Raw genomic sequence first — 25,582 nt, 5'->3', positions numbered from 1 at the left:
CCATACAGGTGCTTTTCTTTTCTGATTACTTCTAATTTTTATCAGATCTATACATAGTTTAAAGAATCAAAAAGATCTATAGTGCTTGTTAGGAAGTCAGAAATTTCCCTCCTGGAAACTCTCCCATTTCTTGTTTCCTAGAATCATCCATTTTCAACTGTTAACTGAATTTTGTGCTTACATCCCTATCTTCAAATAGCTTGACTATATTGCTACTTCCTGGTTTCTCAATTTTAAGCATCATCTATTGACTTTCCACCACAAAAGAATTTATCTCTCTCATCCCTCATCTACCAAGCAAACTCATTTTCTGTCCTCCTATTCTCTGATGTGTGCCATACTATAATGTGACATAATTATACTATAATAATTAAACAGTATTGAATGTTTGTTTGTATGACCATGTAAATAATAGGGACAGCTGAGCCAAATAATACAGCATAATTACATTTCCTTTCCTATACGACTTAGTAAATGTCTATTTTCTTTTCCCTCAGTTTTCCACGTACTTATTATTATCATACCTCCTAAATCTCCCTCAGTTGTTTGCTCTCCTTTTAATAAGATTACATTTCATCTTCTTTAAGAAATCTCTCTCAGCCCCTTTTAAGATTGTGGTAAAATACACACAAAACTAACCATCTTAACCATTTTTAAATGTACAGTTCAGTAGAATTAAGTGCATTCGCGTTATTATGCGACCAGCATTACTATCCTTCTCCAAAACTTTTTCATCATCCCAAACTGACACTCTGTACCCATTAAACACTAATTCCCCATTCTCCCCTTCCCCAGATCCCAGCATTCTACTTTCCTTCTTTCTGAATTCGACTATTCTATGAACCTCAAATAAGGGGACTTATATAATATTTGTCCTTTTAGGACTAGCTTATTCCACTTAGCATAATGTCTTCAAGGGTCATCCATGTTGTAGCAGGTGTTAGAATTTCCTTCCTTTTTAAGGCAGAATAATATTCCATTGTACATATATGCCGCAATTTGTTTATCTATTCATTCATCAATGGACACTTGAGTTGCCTCCACATCTTGGCTATTGTGAATAATGCTGCTATAAACAGGGCTGTATAGTATCTCTTTGAGATCCTGCTTTCCATTCTTTGGGATGTATATTCAAAAGTCCAATTGCTGAATCATATAGTAATTCTATTTTTAATTTTGAGGAACTGCCATACTGTTTTCCACAGTAGCTGCACCATTTTACACTCCCATCAACAGGTATTTTTCAGAAAATATGTGGCCAATAAAATATAAGGAGATACTCAATCTTATTGATTAGCTAAATGTAATTTAAGACCACATTGAGCCAAATGTAAAAAGTCTGATAAAAGCAAGTATTGAAGAGGATGTAGCTCCATACACAGGCCCTCCTACACAAAGCTGATGTAAGTGCAAATCCGTGTGCATACTTTGGAAAAATGTTTAATGTTATATTTGAAAATTGAATATTCACATGGCCTGTTATTCAACAATTCTATTTTTAGGTATAGACCTGAGTAGATCAAAGAAAGCTCTTGCATATCTATAACAGGAGACACAAACAAGAATGTTTCTGGCAGTACTGATTACAACACTAAAAACCTGGAAGCAACCGAAATGTCCATCCATGAGAAATCAGACAAAGTGTGGGTATGTTCACACACTGTAACATCATACAATACTGAAAATGAATGAACTAAATACATTAAATATGGTTGAACCTTACCCACGTTACATTAGAATACAAAGAATATTTTTTCTCTTCGTAAGACTATTTTTTTCTCTTTGTAACAGACTACTTTATTCAGAAAGTACAAAGTTCCAATATACCCTCTCCCTGCCACTACATAGTTTCCCCTATTATTACTACAGCATTTATGTGGTGCATTTGTTGCAATTGATGAACCAATATTGATACATTATTATTAACAAAAGTCCACAGTTTACATTAGGATTCACCCTCTGTGTTGCACACTGCTATGGAATCTATGTTACAGTATCAGTTTCACCACAGTAAAAAATGCCCTAAGTGCCACCTATTCATCTTCTCTGTTCCCCATGGCAACCATTCACCTTTTTTACTGTCTCTATAGTTTTGCCTTTTCTGGACTATTACATAGCTAGAATCATACAGTGTGTAGCCTTTTCAGACTGGCTTCTTTCACTTAGCAATATGCATTTAAGAGTCCTCCATGTCTTTTTGTGGCTTGAGAGCTCATTTATTTCTCTCACAGAATAATATTCCATTGTCTGGATGCACTACACTTTATCCATTCACTTACTGAAACAGGGAGTTAGAGATAAAGCTGCTGAACACATTCATGTGCAAGTTTTTGTGCAGACGCAAATTTTCAGCTCATTCGGGTAAATACCAAGGTGTTATGTTTAGCTTTGTAAGAAACTGTCAAAATATCTTCTAAAGTGGCTGTACCATTTTGCATTCCCACCAACAATGAATAAGAGTGCCTGTTGCTTTATATCCTCACCAGCATTTGGCGTTTCTGTGTTTTGTTTTGTTTTGTTTTTAGCTATCCTAACAGGTGGGTAGTGGGCATATTCTTTTTACTACATCAAAAACAATTAAAAAATAAATACGTATATACACACGTTTTAAGAATATATATGGAATGAGATCATAAAAAGGAAAACAAAAACTGGTAAAGACAGGATTAGAGATGATGGTTACCCCATGTGAGGGGATGCAGGAGGATGAATTTCCGTGGGAGGCAAACCACAGAATGAGATGTAATTGCCATTGTAACTTTTTTTTTTAAGGTGGAGGGTTCACAGTTATTATTACATTATTAAAGGTAACTAAATAAAGGTGAGTGGTAGGCTGAATAATGGCCCACCAAAGAGGTCTATGTTTTAATCTCCAAAACTGGTGAATATGTTACATTATGGTAAAAGTGACTTTGCTGATGTAATGATTTAAGGGTCTTGAGATGGGGAGCTTATCCTGGTCCAGAGTAATCACAAAGGGTCCTTGTAAGTCGAAGACCCTGGCAGGAGGATCAGTCAGAAAGAGATATAAGGCCAAAATCAGAGGTCAGAGAAGAAAGAGGCTGTGCTGTTGGCTTTGAAGATGGAGGAAGGGGCCAACTGCTAAAGAATGCAGGCAGCCTGTAGAAGCCAGAAAAGGCAAGGAACCCATTCTTCCCTAGATTTCAGAAGGAAACAGCACTTCCAACACCTTGATTTTTGCCCATTGAAAATGATTTCTAACCTCCAGAACTGTAAACTAATATATTCTGGTTGTTGTAAGCCACTAAGTTTGTTATAGCAGCAATACACCTAATACAGTGGGCCAGGCATGGATTGATGATAAACTGGATTACAAGTACAATTCATACCAAGGTCCAATTAAAAATAAATAAATAAAACTTTTTAATAGCACCTCACTGCCTGAAAGACAAAGCTTACTATCCATCCTTAACGACGTGGTTCTATAAAGCCCCTGCCCTCTAACTTGGCTCTCAAGACCCCTTACTCTATGCCTTCCCCAACTCCTCCCTCCGCAAAAACTTTAGCCATGAACCGTGGCCTCTGCGCCCCTTTGCTGCTCCCACTGACAATCAAAGCGGCTCAACTCCCTGTCATGGTCTCTTTGAAGTCTTCCAGGTTGAAATCCCCCTCGCCCCATATTGACATTGCAACGCTTGTGCTGCACAGTTGACTCTCCTTACAGGATTAAGATTCAGTGACAGCAGCAGCACAGCCGCTTGCAGAGTAAGCCCTAGTACATGTTTGCAGAACCAACTCTTAAGACACTGTTTAACTGGGACCCTTAAGCTCAGGCGACAGGATGAAAAAATCTTGTCTTCACCAACTCCATCCTTCACTAAGCTACAGGAACCGCATGAACTCAATAACGTTCTCCTAAAGATGTCTGAGATGGGGGGAGGGGGAAGAAAGCGTCCTGTAAACTGTTGTCAGGTGAAAAAATTCGACAGGGCTACAGAGCCAGTTTGAACATGGCTTCCCTCATGTTCAGGAAAGACTTCGTTCCCTGTTTACATGACGGATACTATAAACACAATCTGAAGTCAGTGCACTGCTTTGCTCAAAGATTTTTCTGACTTTACGAATTAATAAGAGGGTAGGAGGACATGACCACCGCACCTTACAATGACTTAATGAGTCATTCTAATGCAAGCCTGCTCTTCTTACCCTTTCTCCAATGAGATAATGGCTGGGGAAACCTTTGAAACTTGTACGGCAATCTACAAGCAGGAGACCTAAAATAGGAATACCTATTTGCGGAAAAACGCGCCCGAAGGACGCGGCCGGCCCCTGGGAAGCCCGAGGAGCACAGGCGAGCGCAGCTCCCAGCTCAGCCCCGGTCCGACGTCCTCCCGCACGTCGCGTGGGGCGGCGGTTGATGACAGCGGGCCGGCCGTTTTGATTAAGAGGAGTGCCTGAAAGGCCTGCGGGCTCGGACACCGCGCGGAGACACAGGACTGCCTCTGCTGCAGTTGAAGAAACCGCTCTCAGACCGGACGGAGGCGGAGCTGCAATTCAGAAAGAACCAACTGAAGAGCCTTGAAATGCCTACAGCAGTCCTCGGACAGCCCCCAGCGCGAGGCACTCTGGGATTTGTAGTTTGCTTCCCGGACAGCGTTTTCCCCACTTCATTTCCCTGCCTTTTAACGTCGCCTTTATTCTCCCTCTCCCCACCCAGCACTTGGACTTCCTGGTCGCCGCACGTCCTCACGTACGACTACACTACCCACAAGTCTCTTCTTCGCGTCCCAGTGCGGCGCGGGCGCCGGCCGGCTTCTTGGGACTACAGTTCCCAGAAGTCTTTTGGAGCAGTACTTCCCTCTCTCGTTTCCAGAACCACAATTCCCAGAGACTTCAGCATCACGGCGGTTCTCTTTTCCTTCGGTTTCTTCTTGAGCTGGCTGGGTTTCGGCTGGCCAGCAGGCGCCAAGAGAAGACGTGATCCCTCGTGACCCGGAACAGGGTTTACTCAGCGGCCCGTTTTTTCTCCCCACTCAGTTATCCCCCTTACAGGCCGTCGCGGCCGGCCTGAGCGTTGACCTGGCGGGCCGCGCCTGCGCTCTGCCCCGTTTCCTGCCTGGCTGGTGGCGGCGGCCATTTTGTCCATCCTCCTCCTCCTCCTGCTCCTCCTGGTTGGAGCGCAGTGTCCGGAGCGGGCTGGGGGGAGAGACCCCGAGTGCAGGGTTCGGTGCCTTTTCCTCTGTCCCCAGCTGGTGCCCGGAGCCCCCCTCCCCTTCCTCCCCACCCCCTCCCCTCCCCAGCCCTGCCCTCCCCCTTGTCCCGGGATCGCTCCGTCGCACCCACCATGATGGAAGACGACGGGCAGCCCCGGACTCTGTGAGTACCCGAGATGGGGGATGCCAGGCGCCGAAAGGCCCGGGCATCACTGGACGCTGTGGGAGGGAGCAGGAGAGCGGGGCCGAAGCTGGGACTCTCGGCGGCCCCTGGCCGGGGCGGCGCGGACGCGAACTGCATTCCTCATCTGTCCCCTTTTCCTTGGGAAGGAAACCCTCCCTTCTCCCAGACAGTCACTTCTTGGGGCCTGGGGCTTGTTTCGACCTTCTCTCGCTCCTTTTGCACACCTTTCCTAGACCAGGTTTCTGCATAGCAAAGGCTGTCAGGCCCGGGAGAGCTCCTGCTCTCTCTTTGCTCTTGGGGCCCTGGGCTGGGCCGGGAGCTGTCCCCACGGGGGCAGGGCCTGGTGGAGGTGGGACTTGGGGTGGGACCGCATCCCCTGCAGGCCCCTAGGAATTAGCACTCGTGCCCTCCACGTCCCCAGCTCCAGTCGCCCCCGGCTCTCTTCCCAAGCTAAGCTCTCGGAAGAAGCTGGACACTCTTCTGCCGCTCGAGCCCCTACTCTCTGCCCCACGTGCCCCCGCCCACGCTGTCAGATACACTCGCCAAGCGCCCGCTACTTTTGAAGTGCAGAAGGGCTGCCTCTTGCCTCCGGAGCATCTTTCCCTTCTTGGATAACGAAGTTTACTTTGAGCGCTACCTACGCCAAACTGACAACCAGTTGTTAAACTGTTTGTGCCCTTTTAGTGTTCCCTCTTTTTAATCTGTGCGTCGAGACTTTCAGAGTCGGATAAAAATTATGTCTTTATTCGCTATTGGATGTATATCTTTTGAGCGCTTTCTTCTATCTTGCTGTTGCTTTTTATCTGAAGTCCAATCTAATGAATGAATTTCATCTTCCAACCACTTATTCGAGTTTCCTTCCAAAAGAAGAGTGATGACTCAGCATTTACATTTCTTTTACTTGATTTTTTTTCTTTTAAAGTCAGTAATTTCTAATTAAATGTTTAAGTTGGGCACCTTTGGTTTTCCTAGCCTCTCGAAGCTCAACACGCCTACCTCGAGTACAAGGAGTCTCATCTTTTTTTTGTTTTTTTATCTTTGCCTGGTATTTATACGATCATAGTTCACTTGGCTCAGCTATCTGATGGGGAAATTGCTTTTTGGGGACTAGATGAAGATGGGTACTCGGGAAGTTTCACTAGCTTCTCATCTCTTCAGTCCTACCAAGGAGAAAGTCCACTCAGTAAAACATAACTGTCCGATATTGGTACAGGTTTGGTTTTTTGTTGTTTTGGGGGTGAGAGGGGCTTGCACTTTTTTTTATTCCTGTGTCCTATTCCTATGCCTCACTATTTGCCATTCTGCTTTGAGAATTTGAGGCTAACTTAAGCACATCAGATGCTTGAATCAAAAGGCTGCTTAGTGAAATTTTTATATTTGTTTTGTGCTTTCTTCCATTTCAGCCTTCTTTTCCCAGAAAAGAGATTGGGACAAACTTGAAATTTGTCCTTTAACATCTGCTGAAGCCAAGACTTAGTATTTAGTTAGCAATGTGTACTTTGATGGAAGCATCTTGGAAAGGTGGATATAGAGCCTTGCTAGCATGTATTTAACAAAGAAAAAAATTACATTGTATCGAAAAATCCAAAATGTCATCATTGCATCATAATAGCTGCTGAATAATTGGTAAATTCTCATGGCTGATTTCTCATTAACTATCTATCCATCCCTTATGAAGAGAAATTCCTGTTTTTGCTGTGCTAAATAATATGCTATTTCAGTACCTTTAATTCATGTAACTTATCTTTGCATCTGTCTTATACTTCATCTCCATCACAGCTTACACTTTCTCCAGTAGACTAATAAGCTAACTTCTTTGTCACTTATGTCTTACCTCTGCCTTCACCAATATCTTGTTTTTTTCTCTGAAACACTTAAGTTGTCTGTTTACAGTTGTCTAAAAATGTGACAGTTGTACAGATGAATAAAGAAACATCATGGGCTTCAGTGTACCTGTATATCAATCAGTACATGCTTACTATTCTTTCTTTTTCCTTCTCCCACTCTTCTCATGGGAAGGGGTTTTTTTTTTTTTTAGACAAGGACTGGTACATCTTCCTAGGTCTTACCCCTGCAGCATTTAGTTCACTGCCTGGAACATAAGAGGTACTCAAATATTTTACAATGATTATACTTCTTTTCATTAAATTAGTATTAAGTCCATTTTTTTTAAAAAGTCTTGATTGAGTTAAAATTACAGGCACACATGACTGCCATACATTGGTGCAGCCTGTTGATTTTACATACTTTTTAAAACCTTCAAATATAAAATTTTGAGGTAAAAGAAGCAGATGTTTCACAAATGGGATTTTGGGGTCAGATATTAATAAAAATAATGCATAGTGGTTTAAGTGTTTTACATATTTCTCAGTTCTTTAGATATGAATATTTGATGAAAACTTTGAATGTGGCTCGAGATTGATGTCTAGTAGGGTTTTATTTTGTTTATTTATGGAGATCTTTTTATTTTACATTGTGATCTATGGATTAGGATTTCTAGTGGCTAGTATGTTTTAAAAGAATGTACTCTTAACAAAACTTATCTTAAACTGTTTCCTTAAAATGCCTGTGTGTTACTAGTGAGGTTTTTTTCCTGCAGACACACACAAGCTAAGACATATGGTTCTATCATCAGAAAACAATATGGTGTTTATAGCCTAGGTAGGTCTTTAAATATTCATTACCTCTACAGTATTATTAATTTATTTGATGGTATTTAAAGTGGTATAGAATTGTTTTGATATTAAACATAAAATTTATTTGTTGTATAGTTGCTTTAAAGTTCTATTTTCTGATGCTCTCCATTTTCATTTGACATTTATTTTGGGGTAATATGTATTGGGTAATTTGTGAACTGAAAAAGCAAACAGGAGGTCCTGTTGTATAGAACTGGTGTTGGAACTGGGCTGCCTGACACATACCTTGTAGGACACCCAGTTCAGACTTGTATTGCAGATATCTTTGAGTGCAGTGATTAGATCCATGGTATATCTGATCTGTAATATGACATTAAATTATAATGGCATTCTATTGTAGTTTATTTTCTTAATCTGTCCGATGCACCAAAATAAGTAGGAATTGTGGATCTAGAATTATACCACGTTATGCATTGCCATCCTTTAAGGCTGTTCCTCCTGATACTCAGTCGAAAAGAGGAAATAAACCAATGATTTATAGAGTATAATCTGAACAGCTAAGGGCAGTAGCAGAAGAAAATATTAAATTTTTATAAAATTGACTTGCTATACCATGGATTTGACTGTAATTAAGCCCTTTGTCCAACTTAATCATATTCCGTTTCTTTAAAATGTGTGTCTTTATGTCAATATCCCTCATGTAGTTGGCCAGTTCACTTGTACCTCCTGCACCTTCCTTCCTAAAATGAAATATTGACAAACCGATTAGTTCATGAGAGACCCATTGAAGGGATTGTTGCAAAATCTCCTCTTATATAGGAACTCGTTAAGAACAAAAGCAAAAATGTTACATTCCTATAATTCGACTATAGTACTTTGTATAAAAGCGCTGGTAATTTCAGCCTTGGTAGGGCTACCCTTTGCAGAGTGAGAACATATTCAATGTTGAAAAAGTATGAATAGGCTTCTGAAAGGCATGATATTCTTAACTTAAAATTCAGCTCAGTTGGACATAGGAAGTAGTTTGGCAATGTGAACTTTTGCCCTACTGTGAAACTGCCAAGTTTCTAGTCCCAAATTGGATTTTAACCCTGATGTTAGGGAAAAAGGCATCATTTTCCATTTTTAATGCTTTAGTTCCTGCAGTTCCTGTTCTTAGAAGACAAAATAGATCTATGGTATGCCTTTTTTTCCCCCTTGAGTTAATCTTTTTGGAATTTTCTAAATGTTTACTCTTTGGATTGACCTCTCAATACAAGAATTTGAGCCATTAGTCTCTTTCTGTTGTTTTATATATGTTCTTCAAGTAGAGATTTTATATTTAAACACTTGAAACTTTAGAATATGTTGACTGCTTCCTAACTAGAGCTGAAAGAAAGGATAGAAACTATAAATTAGAAGGAAAAACAGTGTCATTTCAGTACACTAAGAGGTGATATTCTTCCCAGGTCTGGTGTTGATCGTTTTATGTATTTTACGTAATCTTAAATATTTTTTAGTATTTATTTTGGGACAAATAATTTTTATGACAATATAAAGGTACTTAAGCTGTACAGTACAGTATTTTAAAAATTGTGAAGTGTTTGTGTAATATGATAAAGGTATATGTAAATGAATTCTAGAACTCTTGAGTAAAGGAAAATGCAACCTAAGGTTTGAGTAAAATTTAGGTGGAATTATGTAGCAAATTATATCCTTTTTATACTGGTAAACTAAGATGTTCCACATGTTTTTGTGGAAGGCCTTTTTTATATTAGTTTTTGGAATTTAGTTGCTCCTTTACCGCTGAACTTTTAGTGGAGATACTTAAAAAATAGGGAGCCTTAAAATTAGATTGTAGAAGTATTTCACGACATTCTAAACTTAGATTAACATTTTACTCTTTGGCTACAGTGCTTGAAATGTAAGTTAATATATCTAAATGTTCTCCTAGAAAGTCTTTAAAATTTATAACTGATTGGAAATAGGTTGACTTGGAATAAAAATTCTGTGAAATAGTAACAGCTTTAATTTTGACTATTAGATATGAAAAGTAATTAATGCCCATGCAGTTTTTCCTGAACAAATCAATGTTTTAAATAGTAATGCAAATTTAAAACTATTTAAAATTTGTTATGTTCAAATCATTCTATTTTAATTTTGTTACTAGTTCGCTTCAGTCTGTGAAAATCGGTTTTATCCACTCCTATTCTCTTAAAAATTAGCTAACTAGCACTTTAGGTTAGATGAGTATAACACTTAGGAGACCAGGGTTACTTGCTTATTTTCTTTATAGATAGCTCTACCTTGTACAAAAAAATTATTCCATGCCTGCATGCTCACAAGCCTGTATGAATTAAGGGGCGAGCAGTTGTCTGGCTAGCTCATAATCCTATAACCTTTCACTACCGCTGGATAAAGTATGTCATGGCATGGCCTATCAATGGGTCTGTTCTCCTTTAATTCTAAGGATAAGATGGCATAGGTAGACCTAAACCAGTTTGTCACTGGTTTAGTCTACTATTTAAGTAACATTGGGCTTGTGTTTCAATTTTAGAGCAGTAAATTAAAGATATTAATGCCCATTGCAATGAAATTCTTAACTGGAAAATTGCTATTCATTCTTAATCAGATAATTTTCTTTTACATGTAAACTGACCTTTGTCAGTCTGTTTTTCCATTTCAGAGTGTTCATCTCAAAGCAGTTATGTATTTAATATAGTAATAGAAGCAAGGTTTATTTTGGTCGCAGTACTCAGTTTCCAGATGTTTTATATTAGGAAAATAAAATGTGTCTGTTTACTTTCTCTATGTTAATTTTTACAAATATTGTTTGCCTTATGAGGTTCAAACAGGCAATTTTTAGCAATCATACACTGAATACCAGAAACATTTAAAAGGTTAAAAATTTATTAAGCTAAATTAAAATAAATCCATGGTACAAGAGAAACCAAGGTGACCGTCTCTGGGTGGTGGTGTCTTTTTTGTTTTTAATTTATCTGTGTTTTAAATTTCTTATAAAATACATATATTTAAGTTATAATTTTGAAAACAATCCCAATTCTTTACATATGCATAGTGAAAAGTATAGCTGGATTTGTCTTAAATTTTCTCTGAGTTTATAAAGAAATCTTTATATTTGCTTTATCTACATAAACATGTATTTTGTTGATTCTGATATATTTCAGGCTAGGAAATTTTATTATTTTATCCTGCTCTCCTAAAACAGAACAGCGAAGATATAGCATCAATAACAATTTAATTTAGCAAGACAAAACACAACCCTCCAATCCTTGAGTGTTTTCTGTAATTTTAATTCTGTTATTCCTTCATGTAATTACTTTTGTTGGGGGTCTAAGATAAACTCAGACTTATATATAATACCCTTTATGATCAGGAGCTTTAATGAATCAATATTTGTGGTATTGTGCGTGTGTATGTGTGTGTTATACATTAGTTTGAATTGCATTTCACATCCAGAAATTATAGTTATCTTAAGACTGGTTTAAATTTTTATTATTTTTATTCTAACCAGATAAGAAAATGATATATAGGGTACAGAATAATATGCTTTTGGGGCATGCAAGGGTCACATTGATTTGTTCTTTATAAGGTCTTTTGAAGTGGTACCTTAGTGGCCCAAGAACATTTGTGGCCTTCCTAAATAGGCATTAGTGTTACTTTCATTGGATAAGGCTTAATTGGAAAGTTTTATTGAAGACAGGAGTGAAAATGAACTAAAAGGTGATGAGTTAAATGATAACATGTTAGAGCCGGAGCTGAAAGAAAATTGCTGATGTTTTCTTCTTCTTGTACAGATACGTAGGTAACCTCTCCAGAGATGTGACGGAAGTCCTCATACTTCAGTTATTCAGTCAGATTGGACCCTGTAAAAGCTGTAAAATGATAACAGAGGTAAGATCTTCCCAGTTCCATGTGCTGACAGCACGATGTTTAACATTTTGAGGTACACGAGCTCATTAGTATCATTTTAAGCCCCAAGTTATTCTGGTGGAGGGATTCGTGTCTGTTGTGTTGACTTATTTTGATCTGGCTGACAAACTAGGTTTGGAATGGAGTTTGATTTGCGAGGACAGAGTTCCTGTGCTATTATTTTCATTCTTCATGATGTAGTTAATCTTCAAGTGGTTCTGCTTGTAAAAAGTTGAGACAGCTTATCTCAGTGTTGAAAATCTGGATGATACTTCATACACTTCCAATAAGAATGTCACCGATTTAGGTAGTATAAAGTTTAGGGATTGGTGTATGTAAAAGCACATTTGGGCTGTAAATGTGCATAGTCCAGCAACGTGCATCTTTTGTGTTTTTAGTAAATACTAATGACTGAGCAGCTTTTCATAGAAAGGAATTTAAATCATTAGGATAATAATTTTGTTTTCCTTTTTTTCCCCAAAGAAAACTACTCTTTATACTTTCCTGGTTAAGACTGTAGCTGTGCCCAGTGACTTGTGTTTCAGTTTCTTCTCTTATTTCTTTTTATTTATTCAACTTTTTTTTTTTTTTTTTTTGATAATTTACTGTGTACCAGGTATTACGGTAAGTGCTAGGGATACAGTGGTGAATAAGACTATTCCTAGCTCCTTAGAATTTTATAGCCTAATGAGGGAGACAGAGGACTTAACAGGCATTAATGATGGAGGATAATAAATGCTACAGAAGCAGTTTCAAGCATTGTGGGAGCACACGGATCCCAGCATGCTCTTAGGTCTGGAGAGGCTTCTTGGAGGAGTCGTTGTGGCTGAAACTGAAAAGTAATGGAAACTGGCTAGAAAGAAATTTGAAGATGAAGGGATTCTAGGTAGAGAAAGAGATGTTGATCCGGTCTGTTAGAGAGAGGAGGAATGCTTGCAAGAGGAGTGGGAATGTTAGAAATCATAGCACGCTTGGAGTTTCTAATGAGATTAGGCGTAGAGATGCCAGAAGATGAGGCAGAAGTGTTTGGTAGAGGCCAGAAGCGGAGCCAAGGAGTTCATGGTGGGTCCGGAGACAGGGGAACTGTTAAAAACCTGTAAAGCAAATTGGCCTTTTGATCTTCGTTCCTAACTAATGATAATCATCAATCTCTGAGTTGTATTTTATATTTTCTCTTGTTCCTGTTTCTGATTATTCATTCTTTCATTAATCAAAATTTACTTTGTGCTGGGTACTGGAGCTATGAATAAAACGGTTCTGTGGTAATGATTGAAGGGTTGGTGCCGTATGGGCTAGGCGGTGAGGGAAGGTGTTACCTCTGAGCTGAGACAGGAATAACAAGATGGTGATGGTGCCTTCTGTGTTAAGAGCTGGAGGCAGAGGGCACGAGTCGATAATGAGTTTGGTGTGTTCGTGGAACCAAAGACTAGGATAGTTGGCACCTGGTGAGTAGAGGGCAGTGGTGGGGAATGAGTCTAAGGAGGGAGGCCACGGCAGGCAATGGCAGAGAGTTTGGATTTTAATCTGGTTGTAGCAAGTTTTTAAGTAGGGTAATGTCCTCTGGTTTGCATTTTTCGAATTACTCTACTTGGAGAATTACCGTTGGGTGGAGAATGGATTGTAGAGGGCAAGATGGAAGGAGGGCAGCAGCTGGGTTTATTTCACTAGTCCAGATAAGAGACGATGTAGACGTGCTCTCTAGAGTGGTAGCCTACTATTAAAATAGAGGGAGGTAAATTCGGGATATATTTTGGAGGTGAGAATAGGACTGGATTGGCTGTAGGACATAAGGGAAAAGAAGACATTAAAAAATGACCCTTAGATTCTTGTTTGTGCAATTGTGTGGATGGTCATGCTCTTTATTTGTTAAAATGGGCGTGACCGAGGGAAGCGTAGGATAGACGGGAGAGTGGTGGGAATCAAGAGCTGTGTTTTGGCAATGCTCATTTACGATGTGCAGTGGACAGCTAATGGGCATTACATGCAGACAGTTGGATAAACTAGTTGGGACTTCTGAAGAGGTCAGCGCTCATGATGGCAGCTTGCAGTGGTATTGAAGCAGTGGGACTAGATGACATCTAGTTCCTAGATCGAGAGAGTGCTGACAGGGAAGAGTAGAGGGGCCTGGAGCATCTCAGCACTACAGTGACACAAGTCTGAGTTAAGGAGGAAGAACGGCCGTCTCCAGCGAGGAAACAGGGAAACCAAGACGGTGTAGTGGAATCTAAAGGAGAACGTTAGGAGGAGGAGAGTTGCCAGCTGTCTTGAACTCTGTTTGAAAGTCAAGATGAGGACAGAAGAGGGATCACAGAGACAGCGGAGGGGTCATTGGTGAGTTCAGCGTGAAGGTTCAGTGGCCTGGCTTCAGTGGTTGGGTCGGAAGCTGGCAGGAGGGGGTTTGAGAGGGAGTGAGATGTGAGAAAGTGGCAAGAGTTACTAGAAAATTTCCGTGGAACATTTCATGAACGAGTAAAGTGTTTTTTAAAAACCTGTGCACATACTGCCATATGAGGGGTGGACGAATTTGAAATGAATTTTTGTAATTTATCCATGTCCTACAATTCTCACACTTGAACTTGTAAAAAGTTGTAAGATCTCTCATTTCTCTGTCTTGACCTTTATGTCATCCAACAAAAATTGGTGAACACAGTAATTAAGGTAAGGACACAGGTGATTTTTAGGGTCACTTGGTGGTGGTATAAGTGGGAAGCTTCCAAAGGGCGTGAGCTCCAGTCTCTAGTACAGATTGTCTAGCATTTATTTTCCTCTCCTGCGTTTCATTACAGTATGTGGAAAATTCTTTCTTCCCATTAGTTTTATGATTCTTTACTTCAGGCATTGTTTATTTTAGGTTCTTGCTTTCTTTGTGTACTATAATAAATGTATGTTATTGATTCTAAGGCAATTGTTAAAAAAAAATTAACGCCTGACAGCTGGGACGTGATAGAAATCAGTGGTGTCTTAAATGAGGTGAAATGCAGTGTGGTGTGCATGTGTGTGTGGGATCTGCCAGCTGCTACTCACAAACTCGAAGTCAGGGTGCGTGAGTTGACTGGCTTACTGAGGCCTGTTGTTACGGATCTACCACGGGACTGGCTACTGTTACCAGTGTTCTCCTTAAAGACCATCAGGGCAGAAGAGGTAGGACTAAAAGGAAAAATCGACTTAAAACAGTTTTAGCTTATTGTTTACTCACTCTTAAAAGCCTTTCTTCAACGAATGTTACTAGTAAACGTTAACTTTTTCACAAGAGGAATTTAAGTACATATTTTTATTTGGAGTTATTTTCTTTCTCTACCTCTGAACAACAGTGCTCATGTGACTGAGACAGTAGTATTTTGTATGGGAGCCCATAGTTTTCTTGTCAGTATTAATGATCATACTTTTGTTCCCCTCAAGGAAATGCCTCTGGTTCCTTCGCCACTATTGTTTTAGACGTCTTATTTTGGATTTTTCTTCTAAAACTTTCCTGGAATGAAAACCAGTGATTGTTGAAAAGATCTTTATTTTATCTGGTATTTTTATCCCTTGTAAGTGCAACTAGAATTCCACATTTTAAATATTATTTTTTAGGGCATTTTACACTGAACAGTGATGAATGTTTTTAACCTTATGTTTTAAAAAAGCATGTATTTGTACAGTTGTGTAGCTCTACAGTATTGATTGCAATTTTATGAAATTTATTTCCATTTCGGTTGTTAGATGATAGAGTTGCTGTAACTTAGGTAGTATTACTTTCTCATCGTCTTCGTAAATACCTCTTTGTCAGCTACTATTAAGCATAATGTTGTAGAATATATTTAGTAAAGATTTCTTATCAGTATTTTTATAATATAAAATTATAGCTTTGGCCTGGAATATGTTATTCAGACACATTTCAGAAGTTTTTCTTGATCATTAGTGTATTTTTCTGGTCTTTAAAAAACAAATTCAAAGTATGTAGAATCTTCAGTATATTAGAATATTTTGAAAGACAGGGAATTCATTTCAATAGCTGGTTATAAATATGAACGTTTTCTGTTTTCATTCTCAATCCTCCCTTCTCTAGAAAAGGAATACATAATCTCATTGAATGTAGTACTAATACTGGTTTTGATCAGGAGTAAAGCTTGTTGAGTTGGTTCAGTTTTGTATTTTTTATAGTCATGAGATAAAGTTGAAGGATTATGATGCAGAAATAGAATTCTTTCTTTTGGAAATAATGTTGGGAGAGAAGAGCAGTGCTAAGGAAGTGGCCTGTGTTTGTCAAATCTGAACCTGAGATTTCGTTTGGTCTTACATAAACTTCTATTTTGTATTTATCATACTTCATACCAGAACTCTATATTTTTACTTAATACTGATTAGTCATGCTTCTATACTGCTTTGATAGTTCTGTTTGGAGTACAACACTGTCGTGAGATACAAAGTCAGGTGTAGCTATAATTCTTATTTTTAAAGTGTTAGGCTCTCATGAGCTTATGCAATCTCACCTGTACTTTCCTAGCTATCAGTAATGTTTTTTCCTGGATTTTCTTCTCAGCAACCCGATAGCAGAAGGGTCAACTCTTCTGTTGGATTTTCTGTTTTGCAGCATACAAGCAATGACCCATATTGCTTTGTGGAATTTTATGAACACAGAGATGCAGCTGCTGCATTAGCTGCTATGAATGGGAGAAAAATTTTGGGAAAGGTAAGATAATACAATAATGGCACCTTATGAGTTTATGTGTTTGCATGTCAAATTAGTTTGTATTCTTAGCAAGTTTTTTAAACAAATATTAAGCTCTGCCGAGTGATGGTTTTGCTTTATTCAGCCTAGTGCTTTTATAAAAATTATCCTGCTTGATAAATGATTTAATAAGTGGCAAGTGTTGTGATTCACAATGACATATGTAATAATTGTTTTAAATATAATCTTTATTTTTAGGAGGTCAAAGTAAACTGGGCAACAACACCAAGTAGCCAGAAAAAAGATACTTCCAGTAAGTACTCCTGCTGCATTTTACTGTGGAAGAGTTCTGAAATTATCTTGGCAGCATTACCAGCCTAAGTAGGATTTTTTCTTCCCTTAGTGTTGCCGATAAAGGGTTGAGCTTATTTCTTAAGTATTTGATTACCAAATGCTTTGATTTCAGATCACTTCCATGTGTTTGTTGGAGATTTGAGTCCAGAAATTACAACAGAAGATATCAAATCAGCATTTGCCCCCTTTGGTAAAATATCGTAAGTATCATAATCAATACTATACTCAGTAGTGATAGGCAAAATTGTATATAATTAACTTGTATAGGAATTAAGATTTTCTTTCTCTAGTTAATGTGATTTTTTTGTTTGTTTGTTTTGTTTTTTTGATTAGTAGTTGTTGAAATGTTAATGTCATTTTAATGTTTTAGGGTCTTGTTTTCATCTAATCCTGTGTATAATATGTTAAAAAATTTTAAGTGATTCTGTTTGTTATCTTTGAAGCAGATGTTTGGGTGATAAAAGCCTATTATAAAGTCCAACTTTTTGTCAAATGTTTTCAAAATTCGATGTTTAAAGATAATGGGTTAACCAAAAATAAATGTGATTTATACTATGTATTAAACTTTTATAGGAGTTTATGAATGGGGGAGAGTAGGTAAATCCTTGGATATATTGTGGTTAAATTGAAAATGTGCGTGTTTAATTATAATGATAAATGTGTATTGATATTGTACCTGAGTAGTAGTATTATTGTAATATTAAAATGTTTCAATGTCTGAACCGTAAATGTGAGATTATAGTAGATTTTTTTGTTAATGCTATTTTATTCTGCTAATTAGGGCCCAAATGTGGTTTGATTTTTAACAAATTTCATGCTCAAATTTCACTGTATGTTACTTGATCAGATATATTGGAAAATTAAAAGTGGTTACAAGTTCTATAAGATGTTTATCATAATATTATCTTTTTGATTGAGATCCATTTATTTTATATATTTTCTATAGATTTAAATTAAACATTTTAGTATTTACAGGAATATGTTTCAACTAAGAACAACAATATTTTTCTCTGTACAATCTTGTTGTTCTATAGATTTAATTTATTTGAAAGAAGCATTTAATTCTTAATTTTCTATTTTGATATTTGCTTTGCTTTTTAATCTCTAGATGTGGTAAGTAGTACTGTTTTAAAAATCAGTATAAAAAATAATACAGGTTGCTGTTTTTCAATCTTTATTTATACCTGAGACCTGCAGTTTTTCTAAAGTCCAAGTCACAATTAAAAGTAATAGCATTCTGGTTATTTTGCAGAATTGCTCATAAGAATGGACAGGATCTTGAAGGCTAACTGCAAGGAACTGTGCACACTGGAACTCAGTTGTAGATTTTTTTCTCATTTCTATTTATTCTTATTATACATTATTTATATATACATATTTTAGTATTTACATTTTAACATTCTATATTCAGTGGAGTTCTATATTTCCAATCATTTTAACTTACTCACTAAAATTTCTGTGTAAATTTGTTGTTTTCGTACTGGTGTGCTTAGCATTGTTGTTAGTTTTTTATTCTCCTTTCTTAAATTTCTGAAAATGTCAATTTTTCAAAATTTACAGCTGCCCAAACTCCAAAATGATGGTAGAGAATTGACCAAGAAAAATAAAGAAATCTGTTAACAGGCCATGTATGCCTTTTTAATTCCTATTTTTTCCTCTTTTTCAATTTTTTAATATTTCATATATTTTGTATCACTAGGCAGAAGACATTTAACTATTTAGAGATTGCATGGTAAAGTAGTTAGCATTGTTACAGTAATTTATAGAATCAGTAAACCTTAGCGGACACTAGTCAATAGAATATTAGAAAAGGAAACTATTGTTCCTATTAATCTTCAAATTTGAGCATTTAGTTTAGACAGCACAGGCTATTTGATTAGGTTGCATGTTTATTACATGTTTTTGTCCTACTGCTTTTTTCTAACAGGTAAAGAAGCGTTAGGGAGAGTTCAGGAATGGCTGTAGTTAATTAGGGCTAACTGAAATTTTATTTAAAAAAATGCTCACAATACAGTGTGTGTGGTTCCTTTTAGTTTTTATTTTGAGGATGACTCTTACTTCCCTCATTTAGCTGTGCTTCTTTTCACAGGGATGCCCGAGTAGTTAAAGACATGGCAACTGGAAAATCCAAAGGCTATGGTTTTGTATCTTTTTATAACAAACTGGTACGTTCTTTCTACTCAATTTAAATTTAATACAAAATTTAGTCATTATCTGATTTGAAACTTGACAATTCTTAGATTTAAGTACAAACATAGCTTTTATGTAATTTTGTGTTTTAATAAGAGTATAATTTTTTTTTTTCATAAACTTGGAAATAAATACCTGGAAAAAGGTAGGCTGATTATAAGGAATAGTATTAAAGTTGCATTTGTGCATTGGTGAAGGTAAGATGTGTTGGAACTAAAACCTCAAGACTAGGACAAATGAGCTAATCTCAGTACTTGGAGGGAAGTTAAATTATATTTAGTCTTAACCATGAAAATCTCAGTTTTAACTTTTTAATTATTCATACTTTTATAGCCAGGATATTAATGATTACAGCAAATTCTGTAAATGAAAATTCATCTTGATTTTTGCACATATTCTTTAAGTAAGAGGTACCAAAATATCTAAGCATTTGCATTAACTAATATCAAATAATAAAACGGGCTTTGACATTAGTATTTTAGAACAGTTGGAGCAATTTAAATTACCTACATTTTATCGAAGCGGTAATATATAAAGGGCAGGAATTGTATTCCTTCTTTGCTTGGATTCATTTTCAATTCACATTACTTCTGAGAATCTAAACTCATTTTTTATTGGTGGCAGCCATTTTACAGCATTCTCCAATAAGGCAGATGTCTTCTGTCTTAAAATGAGTTTTTAATCTTGTATCATAGTTATAATTCATTATTACTAGAATGTCGGTTCTTGGGGGTAGGTTGGAATTTTTATATTCTTCAACAAAAGGTTATAAATCATCCAAAAAATTAAAATCCTTGGAAACAACTTTGTCTTGGAGGATTTCTACTTTCCCTTTTGTTTTGGTAATCAGGAGGATCGTGTTATTTTCCTTGCATATTTGAATTATGGTAAATTTCCCTTGATGCTAAAATGTCCTGGAGTTTTGAAATCTATAATAATAGCTTTTATGAATCACTCAATTCAAATCATTTTCTTGTGAGTTTTGTTTGTTTAGGATACTTAGTGAATTCATTTACTGATGAGATTTATTGAATCCAGCAGTGCCAATATTTGATTTCATCTTACTGGGTCTTATATACCACTATTTTCTGAGTTTGTAATGCTCGCAGTCGTTCTTTCTCTTTTTTCCTCCATAGGATGCAGAAAATGCCATTGTGCACATGGGAGGCCAGTGGTTAGGTGGTCGTCAAATCAGAACCAATTGGGCCACACGTAAACCACCTGCACCTAAAAGTACACAAGAAAGTAAGATATTACCGAATACATTAAGATTATGGCTGCTTCATAAAACCACATAGGAGTACAGTCTTAATTTCTTAAAATTTCATTAGTATTGCAAGACTCATTTCATCTTGAGTTTAACTGTCTGAAAATAATTGGGCTTCGATATAAGTATTTGGAGCTGTGAACCAGCTGGTTTTTATAGATCAAATCATAGTGTCAAGAAGAAAAATTCCATTTTCCCCCCAAATGTGGCATATCTTAATATGTAGTAATCAATTTTACAATACTGTACAATTGTAACAAAAAACAACATTTTTGTTTCCTTTCTACATACAGATAACACTAAGCAGTTGAGATTCGAAGATGTAGTAAACCAGTCAAGTCCAAAAAATTGTACTGTGTACTGTGGAGGAATTGCTTCTGGGTTAACAGGTTCAGTGTTTGGTTTCCTGACCCTTTTCTCTGCGGCACTTCATCACCGTTAGTGCCAATTTCATGATAAACATGAGCCTTAAATATTTTATTTGTATGTTTTTTTCAGATCAGCTTATGAGACAGACATTCTCACCATTTGGACAAATCATGGAAATAAGAGTTTTTCCAGAGAAGGGCTATTCATTTGTCAGGTAAAATTCTACCTGTAATATTATTATCGTTATGTTTGACCCATTCCTTTCATTTATATTATTTGATCCCCTCGGGTATCAAGTTTATTTTAGTACTAATTTGCAATGTAGAACTTTAAACTATGTAATAATGTACTTTAGGGTACCAGTACCAAGTCAGCAGTTATGAGCGTCTGTGTTATTTACTGTGTTCTTTTTTTAAAAAAAGAAAAAACTCATCTTCCTCTCTTAGATTTTCAACCCATGAAAGTGCTGCCCATGCCATCGTCTCGGTGAATGGTACTACGATTGAAGGACATGTTGTTAAGTGCTATTGGGGTAAAGAATCTCCTGATATGACTAAAAATTTCCAGCAGGTAATTCAATTTTTCATAGCACTCCTTAAGGTTTCCATCTTACATATCTACATAAAAGCTTTAGAAACTAAAATAAACAAAAAATAAAGCATCTAGCTGCTTTCAGTTGATTTTATTAATGCTGTTTCAAAAGTGATTATTTTGCGGTATTAACTGAATCTTAATACTTTCTTTTCACAGGTGTCACCACCCCAATAAACTTAGACAATGATAAATAACAGAGTCCTATTCACATAAGGGTGCTTACTTAGTTTTTCTCTTCCTTGTCTCCCACTTTCTTCAAATACTGTGGTTCTTACTTGTTCCCTAAAATAGTAACTTGCTTTTTCCTAGGTCGACTATAGTCAGTGGGGTCAGTGGAGCCAAGTATATGGAAACCCACAACAGTATGGACAGTATATGGCAAATGGGTGGCAAGTTCCGCCTTACGGAGTGTACGGGCAACCATGGAATCAACAAGGATTTGGAGTAGAGTAAGTGTGTTTTTCTAGTACAGAAATAGATGGTTCCGAAAAGAGAGAAAGGAGTGTGTTTTCCTAGGGAGAACTTAAATTGTATATATCGAACTATTTGGAATTAGAAGCATTTAGAAACCTTATGAGGAGTGATTTATGATGCTAAAAATTTGCTTTTTATGACCTAGGTGAAAAGGGAGGTTGGGGTAACTTGGTGTGTCCTGCTGCCTCTAAAAGCAGTTGGTAGAATTCGATTTATATTTGTCATATACTATTTAATCTACTTTATTTTTGCATGGAAAAGGTCTTTTGGTATGTTCAGAAATTTAATGATTTATGCCTGTTGGCTTGTGTGAGAAGTCTCAGATTTATCTGATACAAAGTAGCTTGCTTTTTTCTTTTTGATATAGAGTAGGTCGGTCTCTTGCGCTTTTCTTCCTCCGCCAGCCCTTTATTTTCACCCCTCCCTTTTCTTTCCAACATGTACTAGTGTTTCTGAAAGTTCTTGTAAATTTATATGCTTTGTGCAATATATGGTAGGTAGATGTATTGAATCATTTGTTTTTTAAAAATTAGTTTTGAAATACTATTCAGAGAAGTTATTGTGTTAAGTTGTGGTTATCTTCACAAAAATTTAAAATAATATTGGACTATTATTCTGTATATAATATTCCAGTTCTTATAAGTTGTATAGTACAAGCTTCTTTGCTCTTTGTTGTAGGTTTGTTGATATCTTGTTTATTGTGTAGTTAGGCTCAGCTTGATTTTTGTATAAATATATAGATAATTTTTCTCTTGTGTTTGCTGAAGATTCTATTTTTTTCTTCCAAGTCAATCACCTTCTGCTGCCTGGATGGGTGGATTTGGTGCTCAGCCTCCCCAAGGACAAGCTCCTCCCCCTGTAATACCTCCTCCTAACCAAGCTGGATATGGTATGGCAAGTTACCAAACACAGTGAGCTGGGACTCTAAACAAAATTGTAATTCATGATAGCTTCAGTATCCTGTGACATTCTGAAGACATGGAAGTAGACATCGGAAAATGAAAATATTTATTTTAAAAATTGAAATGTTTGGAACCTTTAGCACAGCTTTGCTTTGGTGAAGGACACATGTCTTCTAGTTCTGCCTTTTTAAGTTTTTGTTCATGATGGATATGAACATGATTTTTCTTTGTGTACAAAAACTAAAATAAAGTCAATAAAGACAATTCTTGACTACAAATTTTGATATAATAGGAGAACTGGGTAATACATTTTGATTCTTAGATACTATTCCATTTTTATCTTGCTCCTCAGTATTTTAACTTACTGTGTTTTTAAAAGAGCAAAAAAAGGGAGGATCATGAATAACTGGGAATCACATATAAGTTCATCCTGAACCTTGCTACTCCCTTCCCCTACCCTGAGGTGGACCACATTCGAAGTCAGCAGAAAAAAAGTGTGATATTGAGAAGAAATGCATGGTTTCGGAGTCGCTTTGGAGGAAATATTTATTCTATGCCTAAAGAAACTGAAGCCAGACTGATAAAGAAATTTTGCAACCTAAATAAGAAACAGCGTTGTGTGAGTTACTTGAGCAAATCTTGGTGGTCCACATTTAAGACATATTTTTAAAACTTTAAAAAGTGTTATTAAAACTGTAGTAAATTACATTTCATTTGGGGGCGGGGGATTCCAAGTATGGTGTTTGTATTAAAGTCAGACAGTCATACTTGTGCTTTTACATGAAGTTTAAATGATATACATTGTAAATATTGAGTAACTACAGTGTTTAAAAAGCATGCTTCAACATAGAAGTAGCAGCAATGTAACTATTTGAAGTAACACTTAACACACTCCATTGCATTGAATGCAATGGATACATAAGAATGTTTAAGACTTTTCCAGGTTGGCTACTATGTAAAATTAAAATTATACAAATTACTATACAGAAAAGGCCTTAATTTTAATTTCATATAAATCTTTGATGCATTAGTACATTTTAAAATGTCATTGGAAATTAGATTTTTTTCTTTTTTTATTTACATTACTTGGTATGTAAATACCTTGATTAAAACCTTGTAAACCTATTTCAAGATTCCTATAAGTTGTATAGTACAAGTGTTTTTTAAAAATCTTGGTGTTTTTTAAAATTAGATATATTTTGCCCAAGAATTTTTTTTAAAAAGATTGCTAAAGCATCTTATTTAGACAGTTCAATCTACCAATTTATAATTGGATATTCAGCCTAAATAGTACACAGAGTTGTGACTTTTATTTTTAATTTGTTCTCCTTGTGTGGGTAGTGTGCATGGGATAACAAGCCTGAACAGAGGCTAAGTTGTGTGAGTGCAGAATTTGTAAATGAACTGTTTGGGTAGATGTATACAAGATTGGAGTTTGCTTCTGAGATATTTTTCAGGCTATGTGGATAAAAATCTTCTCAAATTTTTATCATAACAGGAATGTAAAAGAGAAAATTCTATGTATTTGAATTCTGACAGCTAGAGGGTGCAAATGTTTAGGCAGTGCATTTGAAATGTTTTGAGGCCTGGGCACCAAAGTGAGAAAACCCTTTACAGTTAAGTAGGAAATTGCAGCCAACACCCACAGATCATTATTTTTTAAACTTTTGAAGTCTTACAATTAGCTTTGAAATAATGATGGTTTTATAAATTGGTAATCACAATAATTTTGGTATTATTTTCTTTCCCCATTTAGAAATAAAACCAAATGTTACTAAACCTGAAGATTCACAGGGTCTGAAGTTCTTCATCTTTGGGCCAAATTTTTATGGCACTTTAGTTTTAACCACAGTTTTAACCACTCTTCTGTTATAAAATTTATCCTTATTTCTTTTGTTCACAGATAGTGTCTTTGGGGATATTATGGAAAAGTTGCTTTATATTTTATAAGGAGAACACTCAAATTATATCAATTATGCCTCCTAGTTAAAATTTTCTTGAATATATGTGAAACTTGAACAATTAAAGCCTTTTTTTAATATATTGAAAAAAGCCTATTAAATTCTCAGTTTGCCTTTTTTGGTCTGCCAGTAAATGAAACAGCTAATTGTGATAACAGCCAAATACAGCTGCAGTGTTTCCTAGTTGTATCTTCTAGGATGTAATAAAAGTATCAGGACAGGTTATATTGCCATAGTAAACACATGACTGAAGTGTCCTTTGTCTTAATCTAAAAGAAAACAAGATCTCATGATCAGCTCAGTGAATGGATATTATTTCATATCAAACGGCTTTTTAAACATAAAACTACTTATCCAAATGAAATGTACCATTTTAGAATACAACTGTCAAGTTAACACAGACTCGAGACTATTTTATTAACAAAGTGAAGTCAGTGCTACCTTGATCCAATCTAAGCCTAACAACCGTTGCCTTTTCCATGTTCATTAAAACAACAGCAGAGATTCTTTGGCATGCAACAGGTGTTTCTTCTTTGATAATTATTTTGAGATTTACTTTGGTGATGTGTTTCTGACTGCCATCTTCTTTGCTCTAATGATCTCTCCACTAGTATTTCCGCCCATGGCATTCCCACTTGGTTTTTATGTCTGCTGGCAGTTAGAGGCTAAAATGACTGGCCAACAGAAGCCAAAGCTGTAAACCACAGTCGAAGTTAAGTCTTTCAATAAAGACTAGACTCTATGATAAGTGGCTTTTATTTATTGTCGTTTATTACATAATTATTCTTTCCAGGCTGCCATGAAATAAGCAGTTTTGTTTTAAGTTACAGTAAAGTATGTGGAGTACACACTCGGGACCTATTTCTGTGTTCTGTGTAAACATTAGCTTTGTTGAATTAAAACTGGATTTCTGG

The 25,582-nt window shown here is 36.5% G+C and overlaps 1 protein-coding gene across 14 annotated transcripts; it reads left to right on the top strand.

Annotated features, from left to right (window-relative positions):
• Window positions 1–4,743: 4,743 nt before the first annotated feature.
• Window positions 4,744–25,416, top strand: TIAL1 (TIA1 cytotoxic granule associated RNA binding protein like 1). 14 transcript variants are annotated; one of them, XR_004951325.1, is made up of 15 exons: window positions 5,190–5,337; window positions 7,397–7,464; window positions 7,958–8,019; window positions 11,792–11,888; window positions 16,480–16,578; window positions 16,816–16,870; window positions 17,024–17,111; window positions 18,164–18,539; window positions 19,001–19,076; window positions 20,238–20,346; window positions 20,662–20,757; window positions 20,867–20,951; window positions 21,184–21,307; window positions 21,641–21,780; window positions 22,594–25,416. XR_004951325.1 is itself a non-coding variant. In XM_016142546.2 (14 exons), the coding sequence occupies exons 4-14, from the start codon at window positions 11,877–11,879 to the stop codon at window positions 22,718–22,720; spliced, it is 1,011 nt and encodes a 336-aa protein (XP_015998032.1). In that variant the 5' UTR covers window positions 5,190–5,337; window positions 7,397–7,464; window positions 7,958–8,019; window positions 11,792–11,876; the 3' UTR covers window positions 22,721–25,416. The 14 variants fall into 14 exon arrangements, 11 of the variants coding, with proteins under 11 accessions (XP_036078452.1, XP_015998024.1, XP_036078453.1 ...); XR_004951326.1 differs by having other exon boundaries at window positions 16,429–16,578; XM_016142546.2 differs by lacking the exon at window positions 18,164–18,539.
• The last annotated feature ends 166 nt before the right edge of the window (window positions 25,417–25,582 follow it).

Source organism: Rousettus aegyptiacus, unplaced genomic scaffold (genome assembly GCF_014176215.1).
Source record: "Rousettus aegyptiacus isolate mRouAeg1 unplaced genomic scaffold, mRouAeg1.p scaffold_m13_p_6, whole genome shotgun sequence".
NCBI lineage: Eukaryota > Metazoa > Chordata > Mammalia > Chiroptera > Pteropodidae > Rousettus > Rousettus aegyptiacus.
This window is presented reverse-complemented; position numbering and strand designations above follow the sequence as displayed.

Excerpts from the sequence above, each read along its gene's own strand:
- TIAL1 (XM_016142537.2), top strand. The coding sequence starts at position 5,306 with ATGATGGAAGACGACGGGCAGCCCCGGACTCT. Across the intron at positions 20,347-20,661 it reads ACCTAAAAGTACACAAGAAA|ATAACACTAAGCAGTTGAGA; the intron begins GTAAGATATTAC and ends TTCTACATACAG. Across the intron at positions 20,758-20,866 it reads AATTGCTTCTGGGTTAACAG|ATCAGCTTATGAGACAGACA; the intron begins GTTCAGTGTTTG and ends TGTTTTTTTCAG.